The sequence below is a fragment of the Gopherus evgoodei genome, chromosome 13 (assembly GCF_007399415.2).
Source record: "Gopherus evgoodei ecotype Sinaloan lineage chromosome 13, rGopEvg1_v1.p, whole genome shotgun sequence".
Taxonomy (NCBI): domain Eukaryota; kingdom Metazoa; phylum Chordata; order Testudines; family Testudinidae; genus Gopherus; species Gopherus evgoodei.
This window is the reverse complement of record NC_044334.1, coordinates 7,574,860-7,591,565: the sequence shown is the minus strand read 5'-3', so window position 1 is coordinate 7,591,565 and position 16,706 is coordinate 7,574,860. Positions and strand designations below refer to the sequence as shown.

The 16,706-nt window shown below is 42.0% G+C and overlaps 1 protein-coding gene across 6 annotated transcripts; it reads left to right on the top strand.

Annotated features, from left to right (window-relative positions):
* Nucleotides 1–982: 982 nt before the first annotated feature.
* ANAPC7 (anaphase promoting complex subunit 7) lies at nt 983–16,421 on the top strand. Of its 6 annotated transcripts, none has more exons than XM_030582959.1 (11): nt 983–1,238; nt 3,383–3,569; nt 3,984–4,103; nt 7,997–8,108; nt 8,361–8,514; nt 10,182–10,324; nt 10,934–11,051; nt 11,482–11,678; nt 12,029–12,253; nt 12,707–12,857; nt 14,125–16,421. In XM_030582959.1, the coding sequence occupies exons 1-11, from the start codon at nt 1,015–1,017 to the stop codon at nt 14,312–14,314; spliced, it is 1,821 nt and encodes a 606-aa protein (XP_030438819.1). In that variant the 5' UTR covers nt 983–1,014; the 3' UTR covers nt 14,315–16,421. The 6 variants fall into 6 exon arrangements, with proteins under 6 accessions (XP_030438819.1, XP_030438824.1, XP_030438825.1 ...); XM_030582964.1 differs by having other exon boundaries at nt 1,187–1,238; nt 3,433–3,569; nt 14,125–16,280; XM_030582965.1 differs by having other exon boundaries at nt 1,238–1,291; nt 14,125–16,280.
* Nucleotides 16,422–16,706: the final 285 nt, after the last annotated feature.

The following is a 16,706-nucleotide window of genomic DNA, read 5'->3' as shown; positions in this document are numbered from 1 at the left end:
TGTAGCTTGAGGAGCAAGGCCTTAATAGGGACTCAGGAGCCTCAGCATTAATCCTAAATCTCGTCCTGATTGATGAGACTGTTCATCTAAGGACTGCAGGATTAAGACCATACTGTATAAAGGGAAAAAATACAAAAAAACTTGAAAATACTATTGTTAGAGTATTATGAAAAGCATGCTTCATTTAAAAATAAATAAACCCTTTATATTTTGTGTGGTACAATCTGAGATGCCTGCACCTAATTTGTTCTCCTACTGAATAATTTTCTTAGGTGGTAACATTGAATTTATTTCCCCCATATGTTGAGTAAAATTAACGTTACCTTAACAACTTCTTCATCTCAGATCCAAGTGTGGCATATTAATCCCACACTCCTTACAGCTCTGGCTCATGTCCCCATTGACTTCAGGGGGAGTTGTAGCTACAGAAGGAACATAAGAAGGTTGATAATATTGTAGTGTTTTTCTTTGTGTACAAAAAGCAGGAGAGAGCACAGTCATGCACAACTGAGCAGAAGGTGAGAAAAACCAGCCAAAACCCCTGAATCAGACCAGGGATAGTGTTTCGTGACAAAATTAAAGCTGACCCGTGTGTGTGAACCATGGCAGCATATTGACCGTGATGTGACTTTTTGGTTCATTTGCTACAACACCCACTGCCTTTCTATAGCATAACAGCGAGGCCCCTGCCCAGGCACCAGAACATGTTGTACCAGAGCCCAGCCCCGTTCCTTCAAAACCTGCTGAGCCCCACAGCCACTGCCCGCCAACACCTCCCTACAAAGCGCTGACTAGCAGAGGCAGCTCCTGCGCATGCGTAGAGTGTTTCAGCTGCGGGGGCGACCATGATTGTGCCTGCTGGAAAACGTCCTCGCTTTGTATCCTACACCGGCAGCGGCAGCGGTTTTAATGGTGGAGGAGAGGCGAGGCTGGCACCTGGGCGGATTTCCACGGGGTCCCAACGGAGAGGTTTTTTAAACTGAGGCGTGAGCGAAGGCCACCTAGAGAGGCATTATGGACTCCTGCCTGCGAGGACCCCTAGGTGGCGCCATTTTGGAGTCGCAGCGGGCTGAGGAAGCGCTGTCTCTTCCGACCCCATCCCCGGCCGGCGCCCCTCGTCCCGCTCCGGCATCCAGGATGAGCGTGGTGGAGCATGTGCGGGAGATGGCGGCTGCCGGGCTCCACTCCAATGTGCGGCTCCTCAGCGGGCTCCTGCTCACCATGAGCGGCAACAACCCGTGAGTGCCGCCGGCAGGGGGCTCTGTGCGGGCGGCGAGAGACCGGGGCTGAGGCAAGGGCGCTCCGGGCCTGGTGTGGGGGAGGCTGCGGGGTGATGGGGGGAGGGGGCCTGCGCGTTTCTCGGTGGGGAATGGGGGGGGTGAGATAAGGGGCTCAGGGCTTCGTGGGGCCCTGCGGGAGCCGCAGTGGAGAAGGTCCTGCCTGGGGTAACAGATCGGGGCTGCAGTTGCTTGAGGTCTCTCCCCGTCACAGCTCCCCCGTGTGTAAAACGGGACCAGCAATATGCTCCTGGATGAGGCACTTCGAGGTGTGTGTATGCAAAGCCCTGTAAGTGCTAAGAGTTTCAGCTTCCCGGGCGGGGCAGTCGAGAGACGAGGTGACTTGCCCATCGCTTTCTGATGGATCATCACTGAGGGTATGTCTACATCTACAGTTTTGCAGCGCTGGTTGTTACAGCTGTATAGGGCCAGCGCTGCAGAGTGGCCACACTTACAGCAACCAGCGCTGCAAGTGGTGTTAGATGTGGCCACACTGCAGCGCTGTTGGGCGGCTTAAAGGGGGGTTCGGGGAACGCGAGAGCAAACCGGGGAAGGAGACCAGCTTCCCCGCGGTTTGCTCTCGTGTTCCCCGAACCCCCCTGCAAACCGCAGGGAAGGAGACCTGCTTGCTCGGGGGTTCGGGGAACGCGAGAGCAAACCGGGGAAGGAGACCAGCTTTGCCGCGGTTTGCTCTCGCGTTTTCCGAACCCCCCTGCAAACCGCAGGGAAGGAGACCTGCTTGCACAGGGGTTCGGGGAACGCGAGAGCAAACCGGGGAAGGAGATCAGCTTCGCCGCGGTTTGCTCTCGCATTCCCCGGACCCCCCTGCAAACCGCAGGGAAGGAGACCTGCTTGCTCGGGGGTTCGGGGAACGCGAGAGCAAACCGGGAAAGGAGACCAGCTTCGCCGCGGTTTGCTCTCGCGTTTTCCGAACCCCCCTGCAAACCGCAGGGAAGGAGACCTGCTTGCACAGGGGTTCGGGGAACGCGAGAGCAAACCGGGGAAGGAGATCAGCTTCGCCGCGGTTTGCTCTCGCATTCCCCGGACCCCCCTGCAAACCGCAGGGAAGGAGACCTGCTTGCTCGGGGGTTCGGGGAACGCGAGAGCAAACCGCAGGGAAGGAGACCTGCTTGCACAGGGGTTCGGGGAACGCGAGAGCAAACCGGGAAAGGAGACCAGCTTCCCCGCGGTTTGCTCTCGCGGTCCCCGAACCCCCCTGCAAACCGCAGGGAAGGAGACCTGCTTGCTCGGGGGTTCGGGGAACGCGAGAGCAAACCGCAGGGAAGGAGACCTGCTTGCACGAGGGTTCGGGGAACGCGAGAGCAAACCGGGGAAGGAGACCAGCTTCCCCGCGGTTTGCTCTCGCATTCCCCGGACCCCCCTGCAAACCGCAGGGAAAGAGACCTGCTTGAAGGAGAGGCTTCCTCAGGTATGCTGGGATACCTGCTTATTCCACGGAGCTCAAGAAAAGCGCTGGTAAGTGTCTACACTTGATTACCAGCGCTGGATCACCAGCGCTGGATCCTCTACACCCGAGACAAAATGGGAGTACGGCCAGCGCTGCAAACAGGGAGTTGCAGCGCTGGTGATGCCCTGCAGATGTGTACACCTCCTAAGTTGCAGCGCTGTAACCCCCTCACCAGCGCTGCAACTTTGTGATGTAGACAAGCCCTGAGTCTGTACCTCCCATATCCTTCTTCTGTTGACAGTGATGATAGTGGACATAGCGATGGTGCATTATTTGTGTTCAGTGTACTTCCTGAACCATAATTGTTACTAACAAAAATTAAAATACAGTCCTAAAACTGAGTTATTGGCTCTCAGATCTGCCTGTTGCAGAGGATGGTTAACAACAGTTACCGTTGTAAGGTCTTAACAGATGATTGACAAAGAAAAGATCTGATTAGGGCTATTGTGTTTAAGATGGGACTTGCTTGTAGTTGGGCTTATCATTTAAGGGTACAAATATTGCACTCTTAGTTCTTCCAGATTTCAGGCACAGCCAGGGGATTTAATTACTAATACTAAAAAATTAGGATTTAGCAGTTTTGCTCCTATTATGTAATCAGCTAGTTTAAGTTGATATCTTTTTGAATTTCTTCTAGTGAGTTATTCTCGCCATCACAAAAGTACCAGCTTCTTGTATATCATGCAGATTCCCTCTTCCATGACAAGGAATATAGGAATGCTGTAAGTAAGTATACAATGGCCTTGCAGCAGAAGAAAGCATTAAGTAAAACTTCAAAAGTAAGACCCTCTACTGGGAATGCTGCAGCCACTCCACAAAGTCAGGTATTTGGAAATAGAGTGACATACTGCATATAACTCTTATTCTCCCTGTAAAATGAAATATTGGTGAATCAAATGTTGTAGCAGTAGACTGTAAAATTACACAGCAAAGAAGCTTGAATTTTGTGGCTATTTAATTTTGAAAATGTGTCTGACCACTACTTTCTAGTGAAAAACTTAAGTTGGTCTCAAATGTCAGAGAGAGTGCCCGTTTAATTTGTAGTTTTCATTAGCAAAAGAGAAGATAGTCTACATTATAAAAATACAAACTACTGTCACCTTTACATTTTATATCTTGATTTTGTTGATGAAAATACAAGTCTTTCATAAGATTTTAGTAATTTAGACTCTGTTTGTTTTTATTAGTTAGAACAACTTTTGAGAGAGATTACATTTTAGTGATCAATTTTATTTTAGTGTCTGCCATCTGAAATTGAAGTGAAATACAAGATGGCTGAATGTTACACAATGTTGAAGCAAGATAAAGATGCTATTGCTATACTAGATGGAATTCCTTCAAGACAGAGAACCCCCAAGGTAGGTTCTGGAATTGATTTGTGGCAAACAGTAGTTTAGATGTTTTTGGAGTTGTATAATCATATTTGCTCAAGAATTAAGTTGTATCATATAGAGGTAAAGAGATTAAACCTTGGCATTTGTGCTTCCAATATTTAAATGAGTTATCTGGAAACACTGGCTAAACACTTATAAATTATCTGAGTTTAGTAAGCATGTCTTCTTTAAAACCAGGTAATCTCTATATGGAATTTCTTTGTTTGAAAGAGTTCACCAAACTAATGGGAGCTAAATGTTTTTGGATGTCTTTAACAGGTAATTCTTGTGAAAATTACCTGGGTAATTTTGTTAATGCTAGTGGGAATTACAAAATCTTCTCTATGGGCTTGTCCAGACTAGTGGGGGGAAATCGATCTTAGATACACAACTTCAGCTACGTGAATAACGTAGCTGAAGTCGAATATCTAAGATCGGAGTACTCACCCGTCCAGACGGCGTGGGACCGATGTCCGCGGCTCTCCGTGTTGATTCCGGAACTCCGTTCAGGTTGATGGAGTTCCGGAATCGATATAAGCGCGCTCGGGGATCGATATATCGCATCTAGATTAGACGCGATATATCGATCCCCGAGCAATCGATTTTAACCCGCCGATACGGCGGGGTAGTCTGGACGAGGGCTAAGTGTGAGGAACAATAGACACCTTGACATGTGCTGATAAGCTATTGAGAGCATGTATGCTTAACCTATTTAGGATTGAAGTCTCTATTAGCTATGCAAAATTCTACTCTCCGCAGCTGACGCCTCTGAGGTTTTTGGAGGATAGTATAACTAGTTTTTACAATTCTGGGAAAGAGTAATTGCTGCTCTAGACAAAAGTGGTAAAAATGCCTTAGCTCGGACTATGTTAATACTCCCACCAGTGCTACCACCAGAGGTAGTAAAGCAATGGACAGTTCTTGAAAACGGGGGGAAAAAGAAGTTAATAGGAAATGAAATGTTGTCATCTTGTATTGTCACTCTACCACTACAAGCTATTCTTTTTCTCTCCTGCTGATAGTAGCTCACCTGAACTGATCACTCTCCTTAGTGTTTATGGTAAAACCCATTGTTTCATGTTCTCTGTGTGTATATATATATATATCTATCTACCTACTGTATTTTCCACTGCATGCATCCGATGAAGTGGACTGTAGCCCACAAAAGCTTATGCTCAAATAAATGTGTTAGTCTCTAAGGTGCCACAAGTACTCCTGTTCTTTTTGCAGATACAGACTAACACGGCTGCTACTCTGAAACTTTTCTTCCTTAAGATTCTTCTCACACTTTTTGATGACTTACATAGTGCTAATTCAATGAGGAGTACTTGTGGCACCTTAGAGACTAACACATTTGATGGTGTCCAGTTTCCAAATTAATTCCAATTCTGCAGTTTCTCATTGAAGTCTGTTTTTTGAAGTTTTTTTTGTTGAAGAATTGCCACTTTTAAGTCTGTTACTGAGTGTCCAGGGAGATTGAAGTGTTCTCAGACTGGTTTTTCAATGTTATAATTCTTGACGTCTGATTTGTGTCTATTTATTCTTTTGCGTAGAGACTGTCCGGGTTGGTCAACATACATGGCAGAGGGGCATTGCTGGCACATGAAGGCATATATCACATTGGTAGATGTGCAGGTGAACGAGCCCCGATGGTGTGGCTGATGTGGTTGGGTCCTATGATGGCGTCCCTTGAATAGATATGCGGACAGAGTTGACAGTGGGTTTTGTTGCAGGGATAGGTTCCTGGGTTAGTGTTTTTGTTGTGTGGTGTGTAGTTGCTGGTGAGTATTTGCTTCAGGTTGGGGAGCTGTCTGTAAGCGAGGACTGGCCTGTCTCCCAAGGTCTGTGAGAGTGAGGGATCATCCTTCAGGATAGGTTGTAGCTCCTTGATGATGCGCTGGAGAAGTTTTAGTTGGGGGCTGAAGGTGATGGCTAGCAGCATTCTGTTACTTTCTTTGTTGGGCCTGTCCTGTAGTAGGTGACTTTTGGGTACCTTTCTGGCTCTGTCAGTCTGTTTCTTCACTTCACCAGGTGGGTATTGTAGTTTTAATAATGCTTGATGGAGATCTTTTAGGTGTTTGTCTGAGGGGTTGGAGCAAATGCAGTTGTATTTTAAAGCTTGGCTGCCAGACAGCCCCCCAAGCTGAAGCAAATATAACCGGCAACTACACACCACCTAAAAGTGGCAATTCTTCAACAAAAAAACTTCAAAACTCCAGTGAGTAACTGCAGAACTGGAGTTAAACTGCAAACTGGGAGTGGATGGTCACTACAAAAACTAATTTCCCCTTACTGTTACTCACACCTTCTTTTCAACTGTTTGAAATGGGCTACCCCGATTACTATTACAGAAGTTATTTTTTTTCCCTCCTGTTGATAATAGCCCACTTCCACTTTAATTGAATTATCTCGTTAGAATTAAGTATCAGAGGGGTAGCCGTGTTAGTCTGGATCTGTAAAAGCAGCAAAGAGTCCTGTGGCACCTTATAGACTAACAGACATTTTGGAGCATGAGCTTTCATGGGTGAAGTTGCATCTGAGGAAGTGGGTATTCACCCACGAAAGCTCATGCTCCAAAATGTCTGTTAGTCTATAAGGTGCCACAGGATTCTTTGCTGCTCGTTAGAATTGACCCCCCCACTTGGTAAGGCAACTCCTATCTTTTCATGTACTGTGTATATATATCTTCTGCTTACTGTATTTTCCACTACATTCATCTGATGAAGTGGGTTTTATCCCATGAAAGCTTATGCTCAAATAAATATGTTAGTCTCTAGTGGTTGTTTTTGCTGATACAGACTAACACGGCTACCACTCTGAAACATGTCATGGTGCTAAATGTTTAGGACACTTAGTATTTTTCACTGATAATACTGAGACTTTGCTTGCTGGTTCTGTCATCTAGATAATCTCTTAGGCCATTTACACCTCATGCATAACAATTTACATGTTAGCAGCATCCCATCTGAGCCAGTGAGTGGTAACCATAAGGTGTTCTCCCTTATGCAAGGCTTGCTGTACAGAAAAGGAAGAAAATTGAGGAAAGGAAAAGCAGCCTTCTACCCCTGCAAGCCAATAAACCAAAAATGCTTAAGCACTATAGCAACTAGCTGCATTGGGAGGCGAGGGAAGCTTCCTCAAGCCATTTCTGCCCTTTCGTGAGCTGTGAATTCAGTCAGAATTTAAATGCAAAGCTACTCTCCACCTTCGAAATACAGTTGCTTTGGTAGACTTGGGGTATGGCTACACTTGCGGCAGCGCTTTGAAGTTTCGAGTGTGGTCACAGCGCCAGCACTGGGAGAGAGCTCTCCCAGCGCTGCACGTACTCCACATCCTCTACGGGTGTAGCTTGCAGCGCTGGGAGCTGCACTCCCAGTACTGCGGCACTGTTTACACTGAGGCTTTACAGCGCTGTATCTTGCAATGCCCAGGGGGATGTTTTTTTCACATCCCTGAGCGTGAAATTTGCAGCGCTGTAAAGCGCCAATGTAGCCCTGGCCTTGCATTGGTATTCAGAGAGAGCAAATAAAAGAAAGCAATAATGTAATATATAGGCCTTTGCAGACATCACTTCTACTTATGTAAACACTTGCCCATCTTTTGAATGAATGTTCAGAAAACACTCTTGTGATTCCCAGAGGTACTACACTAGTGTATAATATTAGAATATCTCCATTTTTCTGTATTATGAATCAGAAATGAGAAACACTTCTCATTTTATACGAGTTGGTGACTTAAGAAGCATAACTATTCTCTGTCCAGAGAGCTGGGAAGATGGGGCTATACTTGATAATGAAAACATGACTTTTTGGTGAGGAACTCTGCTTTTCATAACTCTTGATTGGCTTGTTCTCACAATCAGATTTTTTTGATTACAGATTAACATGATGTTGGCAAATTTGTACAAGAAGGCAGGTCAAGAACGCTCATCTGTTACCAGTTACAAAGAAGTGCTGAGACAGTGTCCATTAGCACTCGATGCCATCCTAGGTAGAGACTTTTTCCCTACCAAGTATCTAATATTAAAAATTACATCAAGCAATATTATCACTAAAATATGAGATGTGTAAAACATATTAGTAAACTAGCTAATTTGCATGCAGTACAGGCTGCATGCAATCTACAAGTTGTACAGGCTGCATGCAGTCTACAAGTTGTACAGGAGCATTTAGACATTTTAACAAATTTGTACGACAAACTGTTTTGGATGCTTGGATTTGACTAGTGTATTTTTCTGAATAGGTTTGCTGTCACTTTCAGTAAAAGGGGCAGAAGTGGCTTCCATGACGATGAATGTTATTCAGAGCATCCCTAACTTGGACTGGCTTTCAGTGTGGATCAAAGCGTATGCATTTGTGCACACTGGAGATAATACTAGAGCAATCAACACCATCTGGTAAGAATCAAGGTGAATTAAATTACTATTCTTGAGTCACAACTTCACAGTGCTGTGACAGATTTAAACATGCTGCTTGGCACAGCATGATGCCTATTTTGTGCTGTTGAGGACCTTGCAGTTGATCTGTAAGCATTGCTTGGATTTTTGTCAGATGCTGAACATAAGTTTGTTTGTTTTTTCCTGATTTGGAGAAAAGTCTTGATTTGGAAAACTTTTGAAAAAGAAAGCGTAACAATATTTTTAGACTTGCTATCCATTTTTGTTCTGACAAACTATAAAAAATCAGGACATTTTTCCTTACTGGTCTTGGATTGTACCTAAGATTCAGTGCATATAGATTAAATAATATCTGAGATCTTTGCAAGATCTGGGTATTCAGTGAAGAAAGCCTCAATTAAAGTAAATAGTTCTGCAAAGGCTATACACTCTTTCATGGGGAAGAGAAGGTACCTTGTATCTCCTTAGACTAGAGTGCTTAACTTTAAAATTCAAAATTGTTCTTCTTTTCAATTCTGTAAATTAACTTCTTAAATTACAATCTTTTTGTAACTGAAAACAGCGATGCAGCTACTTTTGAAAACTGACTGCGGGAAACTAGTTTAAACTTTTTGTGACTTAACTGCACATTTCTAGAACATGAATGGAAACTGAGAACCCCTTAATGATGCTGTGCTGTTAGTGCAATTTCTTTGCCCAGATGCTCTTATAAAAGCTACATGTTTCAGTCAATGCAGGTAAACCTAACTAGGGCATGAAGTTTAAAAAAACATATTTCCTTTTGGATGTCTATTGCATTGTGCTTTAATTGAAGGTGTGTTTGAAGTCCAGCTGGTGTAGATTCCTAGTGCCTTTCTCCTAAACCAGTGGTTCTCAACTTTTGTACTGGTGACCCCTTTCACATAGCAAGCTTCTGAGTGCGGCCCGCCACCTTCTAAATTAAAAACCCATTTTTATATATTTAACACCATTCTAAATGCTGGAGGCAAAGCGGGTTTGGGGGTGGAGGCTGACAGCTCACGACCCCCCATGTAATAACCTCACAACCCCCTGAGGGGTCCCGACCCCCCATTTGAGAACCCCTGTCCTAAATGATCATTGCTTGGGGTTAATGGTGTGAACTGGCTGCCTTGTTTGTGGATGCACCTCAAGTTGCTGGTGGTTATCTGTAAAGCCCTGCATGGCTCTAAGAGGTCAGTATTGGAGACACGCACACCCCGCCCAGTTTATCATGCCAGGGAAGGTTATCTAGGGTGCAGCTATTTATTCCTGGCATCAAACTCGGGGGCTGGCAGCAAGATATCTTCAGTAGAGAGTCCTTGCTTAAGAACTGTCTCTCTTCTTCCCTTCCCCCCCCCCCCCCCCCCCCCAAGTTTGGCAGCCTTCAAGTAACAATGTAAGTTGTATGTATGTCATCAAGTAGTTTTTTTGAATGAGTGTTCAAATGGTGGGTGTGCGCTCACTCAGTAAAGAGAGAGCGTCAGGTAACAATATGGGTGATACCAGGTCTTGTGGTAACTGTAACTGTAGGTCTTTAAATGAATGACACTTAAAATCATAATTTTACAATTGTATTTGAGAGAAAATTTACAGGTTCCAAAGCGTTTTAGCATTCAAACAGTACGTAACAAGGTGCTAGTTTAAATGGCATTTCTTTTCTCTTAAAGCTCATTAGAAAAAAAGTCTCTACTGAGGGATAATGTGGATCTATTGGGTAGCTTAGCAGACCTGTACTTCCGAGCTGGAGATAATAATAACTCGATTCTGAAATTTGAGCAGGCACAAATGCTGGATCCTTATCTGATAAAAGGTAAGTAATTGTAAATTCTCGAAGTTGGCCTAGCATGCTAACCCCTTGAATGACACGAGCACAGCAGGTGCATCCAGTTCACATTCCACTATAGGCTTAGAACAGCTGCATAATTATTTATCAGCATAGCAGGTGCATAGTTTCTGTCCATACCCAGAAGCAGTTGGAGGCAGTCATAGTATAAAGTGGGTGTTTCTTACACCTCATTAATAATTACAGTACTTCTAGAAGTTAGTAGAGCTGTACATCAGGCTCTCCATAGAGGAACATAGTACTAACAAATTTAGTTTAAGAAGCTTGAGTGTTCTGTTTTTCCTTCTGAATGAACTATCTAGAATTCTTCATGCGCTCATTTTATACCTGTTTTGTTTTGTTTTTGTTTTGTTTTCTTGATACCTCCTCCACCTTTAAGGTGAAAGTGCAGAGTCTGGTGCTCAAATTTAGTCCCAAAGCATGTATCCTAGCTACTCCTAGATTGTACAAGTGCTGTGAAATCACTGGCCCTTATGGTCAAGTTCCATTGTGACCTTAAATCTTCATAAAGCTTTTAAGTGTTATAGTTAGAAGTTCAGCAATAATATAACTGATCCCAAAGTATTTCATTCTTAGGAATGGACGTATATGGTTACTTACTGGCACGTGACGGTCGACTGGAGGATGTGGAGAACTTGGGCTGCCGTCTTTTCAATATTTCTGATCAGCATGCAGAACCATGGGTGGTGTCAGGGTAACTTCCATTTACTTCCTTGCATCCCGTGGCTCCTTAGCTAACTTGTCTTAGGAGCTTGAATGTGTTTGTGGCAATGTGTTCAGGTATCATTAGTTTGGAAGCTGTACTTATCCTGTGAGTCTGCTGTTCTACTTAAACATTTAATTCTTGGTCTAACTTTAAAATGTCTTATTAGATACATATTAAGTCTTTCAATCCTTTTCTGACTGTATTTAAACACTTTGGAGTTGTTGGGTCTATCAGATAACTAATGTTGCTGTAACTAGTACCTGAATCACCAGTTTTATTAATATTTTGTTGCATCATATTTTGTTAATATCTTTTTAAGTAACTGCATGCTATAAATCCATCAGTTGCTTTTCTTTTCAGCTTTCCATGAATGACTCTTGGTAGTGCACACTTATCACCATTGCTCTTCTTTTTGTAGGTGTCACAGTTTCTACAGTAAGCGATACTCCCGTGCCTTGTATTTAGGAGCCAAAGCTATTCAGCTGAATAGTAATAGTGTTCAAGCTTTGCTGCTGAAAGGGGCTGCTCTTAGAAATATGGGACGAGTACAGGAGGCAATTATACATTTCCGAGAAGCAATACGCCTTTCACCTTGCAGGCTTGACTGTTATGAAGGCAAGTAAAGTCCAATGACTCTCATATACAGTTTAGATAGGGCTTCAGTGTATGATGGTGTCATGGTATAGGAAGAGTATAAGTTGCCTCCCAGAGTTCCCTGCAGGTGAAGTAACATTGCTTACTACCTAGTAGCATAATGATATTGAAAAACCCACTAAATAAAGCTGGAAATCGGGAGAAGAGGGGGAAATATTAGACATTAAATGCATGCTTGTTAAACAAAAATAGCTGAATTTGATGTATTGAGAAGCATACTATGAAACTCTGATACAGTGTCTGTAAACAGACTGTTAGTATGCCAGTATGTAAATATTAATGCACAGTAACATCATCTTTTTGGTCTTCAGGCCTCATTGATTGTTATCTGGCATCCAACAGTATCCGTGAAGCAATGGTTATGGCTAACAATGTGTACAAAACCCTGGGAGCAAATGCACAGACGCTTACTCTGTTAGCAACAGTCTGTCTTGAAGATCCAGTCACACAAGAGAAGGCGAAAACCTTATTAGATAAAGCACTGACACAGAGACCGGATTACATTAAAGCAGTGGTAAAAAAAGCAGAGCTTCTTAGTAAGTTTCTTTTCTTTGAGATGTCTCTTCCTTGTCCAGTTTATTTGAATCATATCTTTCATGAAAGTGAGTGTTCCACAAAGTCACTAATATGAAAAACACTATACAAATGTTACAGCCGAAGACTAAGCAGTTCTGTGTAAAAGAAAAATTACAGGATGCCATAAGATATGAATTGCTTATCTATTACAGTGATTGGCACTATAGTAATACTTCAGATGGAAGAAATTATAACTTACTAATTATTTGAGAGAATCATGTATGCATTGATTTTGGTTAAAAATATAACACTTGGAGCAAGAACTACATTTTCAGAAGATTTAATTATCACCAACTGCAGATGGTTTTAGGAATAAAGAAGAGGATTGTGATAGTGTTTTAGATCATCCACAAAATAACTTGAAGAATATATATCTAAACCATTAATGGAACTGTAGCTCTGCATGTCAACAGGTAGAGAACAGAAATATGAAGATGGAATAGCTTTGTTGAGGAATGCACTTGCCAATCAGAGTGACTGTGTTCTGCATCGAATACTAGGTGACTTTCTTGTAGCAGTCAGTGAATATCAAGAAGCCATGGACCAGTACAGTATTGCCCTAAGGTAAAACTTGTAGACCCTTGGGTTTTCTGTATGCTTCTTAGAAATTAAGAATAACATGGCTGGTGTAAGATGGCTTAGTAGTACATCTTCAGTCAGTTATGAGGGGGGCAGCAGGGTTGTTTGGTTGGGTCTTGTCCTCTCTCTCTCTCTCTCTCTCTCTCTGTGTGAATTTGGGATTGTCTACACTTGAAGTGCTACAGTGGTACAACTATACTGCTCTAGCTGTACTATTGTAGCACTTCAGTGTAGACAGTAGCTATGCTGATGTGAGGGGTTCTTCCATCAGCCTAGCACTGTATACACAGCAGGTTAGATCAGCTTAACTATGCTGCTTAGGGATGTGGATTTTTCACACCCCTAAGGATGTAGTTAAAATAGCTTAATTTTTCTAATGTAGACCATGTCTTACTCTTTATGTACTGCAATTCCCAATTCAGAGTCTCAAAGACAAAAATTTACAATTGTAAACTTGTGTTAATGTTAAGTATGTTACCAGGCAGTCAATTGCTAGACCAATAAGAAGGATTAAGGCATGGATTTGTTTATAATTTCTTAAACTGTTCTATACTCTGTCAAGCACCTTGGGTTCCACCTTTAGGCTGGAAGGTGCTGTATAAATTTAAGGGATTAACTAAATTCAAACAGAAAGGTTTTGATGTTCAACTGAATCAACATTTCTTCTTACAATAAAATTGAGTCCCTCAGACTCAAATAGAAAAGAATTATTTCAAACTTGGGTAAAATTTAGCATGTTTCAGAATAAGATGCCATATTTCCTAATAAAAAAATCTTATGTTCTCTGCATTATTAAAAGTTAAATACCTATCTTGAATGCAACACCTTGTTATACCCACAAACCTTATAAACTGTAGGGTCAGGTAGGTTGGCTATTTTTGCCTCGATGGAGGTGCAGGAACAGTGTTTTTAGTGCTAGTCGCTTAAATTGCATTAATCTGTCTTCTGTTGCTTTAGTTAGTATTGCCTAGAAGAATTGTGTAAGCTTCATTGGGAGGTTCATAGTGTTCAGACAAGTGCATTCTCAACGGTTAGGAATTTGTATATAGATGATGTAATTGGTGTTAATCGTGCTCTTCCATCTTTTGTCAAATGGTTATAACAGCAGTCCGAGGTAAAGTTGCAACATCTTTGAGTTTAAATATCAGTAGCAGTAAACAGGAAGTGGGGGAAGCAAGATGGAGATGTTTTGATTAGACATATTTCTAATGTTGACTACCTTAAGTTTGAGTAACCCTTTTTTCTCCCCCAGTTTGGATCCCAATGATCAGAAGTCTTTAGAAGGAATGCAGAAAATGGAAAAAGAGGAGAGTCCAACAGATGCAACCCAGGAAGAGGATGTGGATGACATGGAGGGAAGTGGAGAAGAAGGGGATTTGGAGGGCAGTGATAGTGAAGCAGCACAGTGGGCAGATCAAGAACAATGGTTTGGCATGCAGTGAAGATTTTACTTAAACTGATATGGGTTTCAGTTCTTTGAATGTGCCCTGAGATCCATTGTTTTCTGAAGGAAGGACATCACCTGCAATTTTTGTATTAACAAAGTGGACTTTATAAAAACAACCGACTCTGAAACCATTTAATGGTTCTCTACATCACAGTTCTGTCAATTTTGTGATGCTTCCTATTTATCAGTTATAAGATTGAGCTGAACCATGCTGGAGATTTATAAGAGTGACTGACTTAGTCTTTTCTTGCTAAAGCTAGAATCTTGAGTATAAAGCATTTCATGCAATATACCTATTGCTAGTGCCTAAAATGTCAAAATTGAGTCCAAAACTAAGTAGTCTTGATCCTTAGCTATAGATGTAAATACAAGTTTTTTGGTTTTTTTTTTTTTTTTTTTTTATTCCTTTGTGAAAGGCTTTTCTTTTGTCAGGGTTAATGCTTGAATGTTTGTGGGAGTCACTTGTACATATTCGAAGGGAGCAATTTTTCCCCTCTCTTCAGCCAATTAACCTGTTTGATATAAGGCATTGCAAGGTGGAATTTGTATCTCCGGCATCCTTGACTTATAGGATGCTTTGTAACTAATCAGTTTTTATGTGCAAAGAATAGTGCAATGTTAGAATTATAGTAATTTCCCCAATCCCTACAAAGCCCTATAATCACTTAACCTGTATGTGAACATTTACTTCTAAATAGAGTTCAGTTTTATTTAAGTAAGTTCGCGAAGGCCTTACAACAGCAGTGACACAAAGCCACTTCACATCCAGTGCATGGCTCTGTCAGTTAATTATTTTTTTAAACTTCTCCATTGCATCACTAGTAGAAATTTTAAATTAGAATGGCTGTCTTGGCTTTCTTTATATTTTACAGTTAAAATATAGCTTAACCTATTGAAAATAGAATCTCGTGCTATCACCTGCTAAAACGATACTGAATTGTCCACAGTAGAAATTGTCCACAGTGGGCATCTCTTTTTAAAAGTAAAGCTTTCCCAGAAACCAGAAATCCATACAAAACTATTTCTGTGGCACTTAGATTTTGCAAAAGAACTACCCTTGTCCTAGTGTTTCATTCTTGATTTACTTGCTTCTTGCTAAAACATATGTCTTTATTACGCTTTCTGATGGTGCTGTAGTTCATATTGTCTTCAGTCCATGGTCATGCATAGCCTTGTAATTCTGCCTGTGGCTTCTCAAGTCTATTGTACTGTTCAATGCTGTCATAGCAGCTGAAGCAGAAGTTGACTGGTTTTTGTACTGGAACTTTTTGATATCTAGAGCAAATACTTGACACAAAAGAAAACAAGCTTTTCACTAACTATAGTAGCATAGCACATACACAAATAAAATACATGAAATATCTTCGTTCCCAAAAGCATACATAAAAATACATATTAAAAGGAGAGGACGTTTAATCCTAAACACATTGTAGCCTGTTGACTTTGGGATGTTTAGCATGTGTAAGCATTACAGAGTCTGGATAGCTTCTTCCTGTTCATAGCCAGACAGCTACCCAGAATGGATAGTCTCCTCTTTCCAGTCTTTTAGATGTGTTTGAGGGTGGGGGAAACCACTAGCTTTTCTCTAGTGTCAATTGAATTGCACTAAAGTAATTGAAAAATAAGCAAGCAGGTAGCCTGCCTTACTGCCCTATTATTGATGGTCTTAATTAAGAAGTCTGTTGGTTTATTATCTCATTTCACTAAACTGTGCAATCCAAATGGGCTACATTTAAACTAAAATCCTATTTAGGTAGCTGCTCTCTGAGATTTGTGATCAGTACCCTTCCTGGCTCTAATCTACTTCATGAAGATTTCAGCTGTTTGTCATTTGGCAGTGGATGGTGATAGGTTTCAACTCCTTTCATGTTGTTAATTCTTTACAGAAGGAAACTAGAAAACAAACTGTTCATTTTGCAATCTGTCCATTTCTTCTTTTCTCTGCAATAAACCTCAAAATCTGTGCTGCTTCTGAAGGTTAACAAAGGTGGGCTGATACAAGTCTCTTAATTGTATGTCAGACCCTAGTTGTGAAGATCATAAGGGAGCATTTAATACTTGTAATCTGAAGTAAAGCAAAAAGGCGTGTGTTTAAAAGCTGATGAGTGTGTGTGGGAGGCATATGGTGTATGTTTTAAATTGGCAGCTGCTCAGCTGAGGGTTTTTACTTCAAATGACTCATTCAGATGCCCCTAATCAGAGCTGCTCTTATAGCTTCCAGCTGTGTTAGTACCATGCATTGCAATACTTTTTTCTCTCTAAAGCAAGGTTTATGTGGCACAAGAAACCTGATGTCTGGAGCCCAGTCATAAAATGGTTCAGAGTGGTTGTAGGTAGGAAAGTGTGAACATGTGTCTGTTAGTTTTCTCACCTTAGATCATTCTCTT

Coding starts and splice junctions, on each gene's coding strand:
- ANAPC7 (XM_030582959.1), top strand. CDS start 1,015: ATGGACTCCTGCCTGCGAGGACCCCTAGGTGGCGCCATTTTGGAGTCG. Junction 4,104..7,996: donor CAAGACAGAGAACCCCCAAG/GTAGGTTCTGGA, acceptor TTTTGATTACAG/ATTAACATGATGTTGGCAAA. Junction 12,858..14,124: donor CAGTACAGTATTGCCCTAAG/GTAAAACTTGTA, acceptor TTTCTCCCCCAG/TTTGGATCCCAATGATCAGA.